General features: G+C 38.9%; 1 protein-coding gene across 4 annotated transcripts in view; it reads left to right on the forward strand.

Annotated features, from left to right (window-relative positions):
- Positions 1-9141, forward strand: part of Cep135 (centrosomal protein 135) — a 125014-nt gene that overhangs the window by 69505 nt on the left and 46368 nt on the right. For all 4 annotated transcript variants that reach the window (XM_023711126.1, XM_023711127.1, XM_023711129.1 and 1 more), the window contains exons 16-19: positions 5725-5840; positions 5917-6071; positions 6592-6647; positions 7523-7691. In XM_023711126.1, coding sequence (XP_023566894.1) covers positions 5725-5840; positions 5917-6071; positions 6592-6647; positions 7523-7691 — 496 coding nt within the window. The remainder of the gene's footprint in view (positions 1-5724; positions 5841-5916; positions 6072-6591; positions 6648-7522; positions 7692-9141) is intronic.

Raw genomic sequence — 9141 nt, forward strand, 5'->3', positions numbered from 1 at the left:
CCTTGCTTTTCTCTGTGTTGCTGGGGCATGTAGTATTGCTTTCCATCCTTTGACTTTCAGCCTATGAATTTCTTTATGAGTTAAATATGTTTCTTGTATACAGCATATTGTTGGATTTTGTTTCCTAATCCACTGTGCCAGTCTGTTTCTTTTAATTGGTGAATTGAGTCCATTTACATTGATGGTCATAATTGAGATGTATTGATTTACACTCAACATGTTATTAACCTGGTATTTGTTGTTTACTCCTTTTTCTCCTGTGTATGTTTGCCCTATTTAGTGGGTTCCTTCTATTCTCGTTCATGGAGTTCTGATCATTTTTGTCCCTCTATAGAATATCTGTTAGTACTCTGTGTATGGTTAGCTTTGTCATCATGATATTCTTTAGTTGTTCTTAGTCATGGTAGTATTTCACTTCTCCATCAAACTTGAGAGTTTTGCAAGTTATTATATTCTGGGCTGGAGTTTGTTTTCATAAAGAACTTGAAGTACTCTGCCCCATGTTCTTCTTGCCTTCATGGTTTGTGAAGAGATGTCGGCCATAATTCTGATGGGTTTTTCTTTGGATGTGATCTGCCTCTTTTCTCTAGTGACTCTCAGTATATTATTTTTGTCTTGGATTTCTGGGATCTCGACTATTATATGTCTCAGTGTGTTTTTAATTGGGTTGAGGTTACTTGGCATTCTGTATGCTTTGGTTTCCTCAATATAAGATTGTTTCCTCATAGTTGGAAAGTTTTCTGCTATCACTTCTGTCCATATTCTTTTTATATCATTTGTATTGACTCCTTCTCATTGATGCCTATTAGTCTCACATTGGTCATCTTTGCATTGTCTCGCAGGAGATGAATTATTTTTTTCCTGCATCCTAGTTCTTTTTAAGAGATCTTTTCTTTCCTTTTCACTAGGCCCAACAGTGTCTTCAAGATCTGAAACTTTACCTTCACTTTCACTCAAGCGCTTTTGCAAACTTGTGATTGAAATTTTAAGTTCGTCTATATCTCTTCGACTCTGCTTCATGCGATCTATTTCTTTCCTGTATTGCTCATTCAAGGAATCCATCACTTTTCTAATCTCCTCTCGTTTTCTTTTCTCCTCTATTTTTTATCAGTGTTTTCTTGAGAAGCAGTTATTAATTCTTTTACTTCAGGGATTATTTCTGATCTGATTTCCTCTATATGTTTCTACATTTGAATTTTTACTTCAGACTCTATTAATTCAGAGATTTCTTTTTTTATTTCAAAGATTAATTCTGATCTGAGTCCCTCTATATGTTTCTGCTGTTGTTTCTTTACTTCAGACACTATGAAGTGAGACATTTCAGCTGTGCTAGTGTCCTCTGCATTTGTTCTGGGTGGGCTTAGGACCTGAGATTGCATTTTGCTCCTTGTCTTTGTCATTTTGATTAGCACTGTCCTCTGACAGTGCTTTGGTGTACAACTTTGGTGCAGTTATAACCTTAACACTTGCTAAAATTCGGGTACAGATCTACAGTCTATCTACAGATAGACTCTAAGTTTGAGTCTATCCATTTGTGCCTGGCTTGGGTCTGGCTACTGTGCTGTGTTCCTTCCTGCTGCAGCTGTTGGAGGTGAACCTCTTTTGCCTCTCTGGCAAGTTGTTCTGCTCCTGGATTAGCTCTGTAGCTTTTGCCCATAATTTCTCTTCAGGGACTTCAGCTGCAGAGTTTCAGCCCAGGCCTGTGTCTGGAGGGTTCCTGAGAGCACAGCAGAAGTTCTCATTCACAGGGCAGGCTTGCCTGGCTCTGGAGGGATAGAGGGGTCCTGAGAATAGGGCAAAAGGTCTCACTCACACGGCAGGCCTGGGCTTGGTCTGGAGAGGTCCAGTGGCTGCAGGGGAGTGCAGAAGCTCTCCCACACACTCGCAGGGCCTGGGCTTTGGCGGGTCTGGAGGGGTTCAGAGAGCACGGCAGAAGTTCTCGCTTAGAGTTCTTATTTCAAGATATCAGTTGTTTTACTAGGATTTATTTATATATATTCAAAACTAACTGGTGTCCTTGCAGAAGTTTTTATTTGTTCAGGGGGTTAAAGTTATTTTAGATGGGGAAATAAGGCTCATATTTTACCTAGGATGCCTAAAAGCTGTGTCTTGGGCACTCCTTAAGTTTGGTTTTTTGTTTTGTTTTTCCCTACCAAATCAGAAGGAAAGGCCACGGCACTGACTGAGGATAACTGAGCTTGCAGAGCTGGAATTTAAAGGACCAAGTAGACTAGGGTATCGTCCCTGTGCAGAAACCTAAAAGAAAAACCAATAATAATTCCTTTATCTTTGGTATACCAGGAGATTCTATTTATTAATAGTGTGGCTCAATGAGTAGGGGAGCCATACCCATAGACTCTTGGGAGAAATGTAAAACAGAACAGATACCACATTAATATTTTCTTCTATTAGCCCATCACAATTCCAAGCCTGCCTCTATTAGATAGAGCATCGGCTCCATTTTAGAACTTCAATGATTTTTATGAACAAAGGACCATTTAAAATGCTGTTTTGGGTTAAAATACATTCTGTCATGAAAGTAAATACTTATATCCCATAAAATTAGAGCATGTATAATACCATGTAATGAAATACACCTGAGGATTTTGAGTCTCAAGTGATGCACATAACCAATCATATCTATTAGGTGGAGTGCTAAAGCTTGACCCAAGATCACTATTATTGCTTCTCTCATAGGAAGTCATTACTTCTTTGCTATGTTTTATAGTACCTTTGAAGCTAAAAAACTTACTCCATGTTTCTCTACCAACTTCTCAAAGTTTCATTTCCACACACAGTTATGAACAAATAATAATATAATAATAACCCAACTATTCGCTGTAAGATTTCTACCCCAGTTCTTTGTTCAGAAGACCTTTCTGACCTGGAAGCTGGGGCCACACCTATTTGCCCAGCACTGAGCAATGTTGAGGCATGAGGATTGCAAATTTGAGTCTCACCAAGGCTACTTAACAAAACCTTACCTCTAAATAAAAAATAAAGGTAGGCATATAGCATGTATTTGTTGATCCTAGCACTCTGAGAGGCTAAGTTAGGAGGATCACAGGTTTGAGGCCAGCTTGGGCAACCTAGGCAATTGATGGGATCCTTTCTCAAATGTTAAAAACATAAAAATAAAAAATGGGCTGGGAATATAGCTTGGTATGAAGACCCTGAGTTCAGTGATAGTAGTAGTAGTAGTAGTAATAGTAGTAGTAGTAGTAAATAAAAAGTAAAATGGCTGGAGATGTAACTCAGTGGGAAAGAGCCACTGGCTCCCATCCCCAGTACTAAAATGAAAGAGAAAAGATAACCATTATCTTAGTGACAATACTGTGTTAGCTGTTAGTGGCACAGATACCTCATGTGCACAAAGGAGAAAAGGTTTGTCTTGGCTCACAGTTTTAGAGATCCACTCTGTGGTTCACTGGCTCCAAGGTAGAAACAGGTGACCAGGAAGCAGAGAGCATGGAAGAGGCTGAGATGAAAGGACCATGGACCAGATAGGGTCCCCAAGGTTACAACCCCAGAACCCTACAAAATGCACCCAGAAATGTATCTTGTAAGGTTTCTAAAACCAACCACAGTAATAATCCATTTTACCCATGAAAAGTGGAACGTGGTGGATTACATCATAATCCCAGCACTCAGGAGGTCAAGGCAGGAAGATTGTCAGATCAAAGCCAACCTGGGTTTCATAGAACCCTCGTCTCAAAAAAGATTAACCATCACAAATACATCAGACAGAAAAGTTACTTTCAGGGTCTGATGCACAAGCTCTAGTGTTCCTTTTCTTCTCTTTACTTGAATATAAAAAAATCAAAGCTATGTTTAGGACTCATCTGGGGACTTCCTTTATATGTGTAATAAAGATTTTAATCTGCCCTCCTTTATGAACTCAGCATTCATTTGAATATTACTGTGTGTAGGAAGTTAAGAATTAAGAGATGAGTAAATTTCTGCCTAGAATTTCAAGCCCTGTAAGCTACTCAGTATCCATGAAGTACTCAGTGGACACTTTCATTTTTGGAAGGAATCTGTAACTTCCTGACAGACATTTTCCACATGGAGAATACTGATTTCCCTGTGTAGTGTGAGAGGACGATGTGATACAGTAGCACAACACTGATAACAAACTAGACTCTCCTAGATTTTCATTTTTTCTTTGCCTTTACTAGATTTGTGACTGGACAAGTTACTAATTTTCTGTGTAAAATTGGGTTAATAGTTCTCATTATGGAACTGTTTTAATAATAAATGAGCTAATACATTTATAGTAACACTGTTGTTACATCCAACAAGACAACAGCTCTTGAATAGCTTGAATATAGTCATCTGGACCACACAGATAATTTTGTGAAATAATGTTGTTTGAACCCAGTGTTTCAGATGCATTTGGGTTTGGTTGTATAATTCTAAGGAAGCCAGTCTGAATTTGATTATGATTGCAACCTCTGGGTCATTATTCACTTTGTATTAGAACAATTAGAAATAATTCAGTTTTGCCTGTGAAGCTTCTTTATTTCAATAGAAACGTCCCATTTTACTAGTGGTTTTGGGAGCTAAGTCTCCTCCCCTTTAGGCAGTGCTAAGCTAAGCTACCCTTGGTGTCTTCTTTCCTGTCTTACTGTTCTGGTTTGTGTCTAGTTGTCCCCCACAAAGTCTCATGGAAGTCATGGGGCAGACTTGTAGAGTTTGTGATTAATTCATGATCCACTGGGATCATGGGTGTGAGTGCTACACCCAGCCTGGGGCGATAGCCTGAGTGCAACATAAGGGAGAGACTTGCTCTCTGTTGTCATTGTTGCTGCTACTCCTCCCATTTGTTTTTGCTGTTTTGCATCACCATGAACTGCTGCCCTCTGCCATGTGCCACTCTGTCTTGGAGCCAGCTGAGTATGGACTAAAACCTACACTGTGAACTAAATAAACCTTTCCTTCCTTAATTTTGAGTGTTGGGTGTTTTGTCCCAGCAGTGAGGCAAAAGTAACTGAGATACTTATTCGCAAAGGAAACCTAAAAGAAACCTGATCACCTGTCTGAAGTAAGAGCCTAATATTTTTAGTCAGGCCTAGTGAGACCTGAGGTCAGAAGTAAAAGCATTCTGAAGACTCTGGATGACAACAGGCATGCAGGTGCTCGTTGTTCACCTTTCAGAGACAGTGTTTCCCAAAGTAAGCTGACTGATGAGTGACAGAGTCCCCTGGAACTCTTTACTGTTGACAGCCCAGGCTTCCCCTTCATTAGCTCCCTAAAGCCAATCTTAGTTTTAAGTCACCATTGTACTTAAGAAGTGCTTGCCTTCTCTGCTGTGAACTCTAGTTGACCAACCATTTAAAAAGTCAGAGTAAGTAACAAAAGTAGGACTTCACACTGGGGTTAGGCTTTATGTTAGTCCTTCAAAGAGCTAGGCTATAACAATAGGACTTTCCCTTCCTCTACATTTAGGAATAGATTTTGAAGGAAACTGAGACAAGCTTAAAAACTATCGAGAAACTTTCAGAAAAGAATACATGTTAATTTAAATTTTGTACCATATTATTTTTAAGAAGATGGATCATGGTGGTGAGCAAGAAATAATACATAATGTAATGCCATTGATTATACAGGAAGTGCTTTAAAATAAAAAACTTTAAAAAATCAAAGTATTTTTAAGACATCGTATTTTTAAAGATTGTTTCCCTGAGGGATAACGAATGCCGTTTGGTCTTGTCCTCTGCTTAGGATGGTGAATGAGCAGCTCCAGAGGTCGCTTGATGACTGTCAGCACCGACTGACCACAAAAAGGGGTGAACTTGAATCCGCCCAGGAAAAAATTAAAATGCTAGAGGAAAAAATAGGTAAATCTTTTTCAGGTTGTTTTTTTTTTCTAATAAGAGTTTACTGTGCCCAACAAATGTTTCTTTTCATTTACAGATGAGCTAAACCTTAAGATGACATCACAGAATGAAGAGGCTCATGTGATGAAAAAGACTATTGGTGTTATTGATAAAGAGAAAGATTTCCTCCAGGAGGCTGTAGATGATAAAACAGAGAAGATTGCAAGCTTGCAAGAAGTCCTGGCCAGTAAAGTGCGTGATTGCTAAGTATTGTTTTCAGTGTCAAAAGATTTTTTTATTCTGTTTCAATATGTAGCTCTTATTACCATGTAATAAGTTCCTGAGACCCAGGACCGTGTCTCTTAATATGTAAGCTTCTTTTTATTTCAGCAATTTGAATCTTTTTTTTTTGTACCAGGGATTGAACACAGGACATTGTGCTTGCCAGGCAGGGGCTTATGCCACTGAGCTATCTCCTTGACCAATAATTTGAATCTTTAACATGGGATTTTAGTTATTCCTATTTTTTTTTTTTTTTTTATCAGCTCTTGTTAAAGCAAACTGAAGAAACCATTCAGGTTCTTAGGCTGACTGGAAACATGCCATGTGTGGGGTATAAATGGGAGATGGAAATACGGAGCTTTCTTTTATGTGTAATTTATAGGATTAAACTATATACTAATGGTACAAATGTGATAGATTATACAAATTTAGCTAACTATATTTCTATATGAAAGGTTCAGGATCTTACATATTATTATAATTTCTACAGGAAAAAGCTGTTGCTCAGATGAAGATAACTGTCTCTGAGTATGAATTATCTCTGACGTAAGTAATTAATGAAATGGCACCCAGCTTTTTAAGACATTTTCAGTGACTTTAGTTTCATCTTCTTAGTAGCAGTTCAATGGTAGGAAATTTTTTTCTCAATTTCCCCATTTTTCCTAGTGACTCCACCATTTCCTCAGTCTCTTGCATTTTAATTCCTTTGCAATCCACATCCATACACTTAGGTTTTACTGATTCCTCAGGTACATTTCTATTTGCGTTTTACTATAATTACCCAACTCAGATCCTAGTCATTAAAATTTACTTTAATAGACAATTTTGGATTTATTGTCCATTCTAAACTTATTGTGAATGCTGTTTCCAGTTTTATTTTTTTACTAGTGAGACTTGAAGCCAAGGACACTGTATTACTGATCTGTGTCCCTACCCTTTTTATTTTTTATTTTAATAAGGTCAAGAACTCAGGTGGGACCTAGAACCTGTTTCTGCCATCCTGGGATTGCAGGAATGGGTCTCTGCTCCTAGCTATAATTTTATATTTTATATCTAGTCTTTCAAAAAAAAAATGTAAGCTACTAAAAGACAAAGTCACTAATTAACACTTACGTTACTTGCTTTTGTGTTTCATATCAGAGTGGGAGTATATACATATATTTAGTATTTGCCAGTTAAATCTATTACATTTAGCTCTTAACACTTGGAAATTTTGTTTGTTTATGTGGCTTTGGGAATGCCTGTTCTATGGCTTCATTTGCATGTAGTGTTTGTTAGAAATCTAAATAAACTAATTGATCTAAATGTAGCAGTTATAATTGCAGAATTTATTCTTTGTATACTTTTCAGGCCATAACATTTTACATTTAAATGAGCTTCTTTTTCAAGAGCTTATTATTTCCATATCACCTTTTTAACAGCCAACTAAAGGAAACATTGAGTAATCGAGACCGGGAAATAAGCAGCCTCCGGCGTCAGCTTGATGGAACTCTCAAAGAACTTGATGAAGTAGGAAAGTCTAGAGAAGTATCTTTCAAGGAAAACAGAAGACTACAAGATGATCTAGCTACAATGGCAAGAGAAAATCAGGTACAGGCATAACATGTAAACTTTGACAGTTTCAAGGTATGGTACCTATTCATTGTTTAGTAAATTATTAAAGTTCTAAGTTACTATCTTATTCTATATGTAATGATACAAATATAAGGACCGTAACTAATTCTTTAAGAAGAATGGCATTTGTCAAGAGAGTAAAACCTGCAGTTTAGGCTATCTCTTGGTTTCAGCTGAGTTCTCACCATTTTGGTCTTTATAAGGGAACCTAAAGCTGGGAGCATGGAATTCTCTTTGGCAGAAATCAGTGTCGTAATGTAGGTGAGGAAGTGAGTGTCACACACAGGGAACATTTCTGTGTGCGAAGGACCTGTCATAGATTTTAAGTATATGTACTTCTTTTGGCTTTGACATATATTTATCAATAAATTGGTAAATATTTTAGGGTGGCAGACACTTGGAGGTAGTGGTTTTGTTTGTGCTGTTTTATTAAATTATTATACCAAGAACATCAATAATTTTAAATAATTTATGTTTTGGTGTGGAGATCTAGCACAGGCCTGGTGAGTGTGTGGGAGAGCTTTGTCTACCCTGTGCCCCTGAGACCTCTCTGGTCCAAACCCAGGCAGGCAGTGTAAGTGAGACCCTCTTCCGTGCCCTTGGGACCCACCAATCCGCAGCCCCCCTACCCCGCATGCCCGCAGAGTGAGTGAGAACTTCTCGAGACTCCCACATCCAGCCCTAGCCCAGGCCCAGTGAGTGTATAGGAGAGCTTCTCCTGTCCCCTACTTCCTTTGTACCCTTCAGACTCAGCTCAGGCCAGGCATACAGGCCTGGGGTGAAACTCTGTGGCTGTAGTACCTGCAGAGGCAGTAGGGGACAGAACCATCCAGCTAGTCCAGGAGCAGGACGTCTTGCAAGAGGGGCACAACAGGTTCACTCACAAGGGCTACAGCAGGAAGGAGCTGAGCACAGCAGCCAGACCCAAGCCACACACAACTGGATAAATTCAAACTTTATAGATCTGCACCTGAATTTCAGTAGGTACTAAGGTTATAACTGCACCAAAACTCGACGACAAGGTCAGAACACAGTGCTATACAAAATGACAATGAGAAGGAGCAAAATACAATCTCAGACCCGAAGCCTACCCATAACAAGTGCAGAGGACACTAGAAAAGAACAAATTGGGAATCACACAGCTGAAATGAATGAATGAAGACCTTCTAAAATAAACAATCAACTGCAGAAAGGTATAGAGGAATTCAGATTGCAATAAAAAAAAGAAATCTCTCAGTACCATCTGAAGTAAAGAATCAAATGCAGAAACATATAGAAGAGGGGCTGGTGAGATGGCTCAGTGGTCTAAAGCACCTACTTAGAACAAGCTTAGCAAAGCCCAGGGACCACGGTTCAATCCCCCAGCACCACATGCCAGCCAGCCCGCCCCCTGGTGGACTGAGCTGGCCACACACACACACACACA

This window comes from Octodon degus, unplaced genomic scaffold (genome assembly GCF_000260255.1).
Source record: "Octodon degus isolate 3935 unplaced genomic scaffold, OctDeg1.0 scaffold00019, whole genome shotgun sequence".
In the NCBI taxonomy this organism is placed as follows: Eukaryota; Metazoa; Chordata; class Mammalia; order Rodentia; family Octodontidae; genus Octodon; species Octodon degus.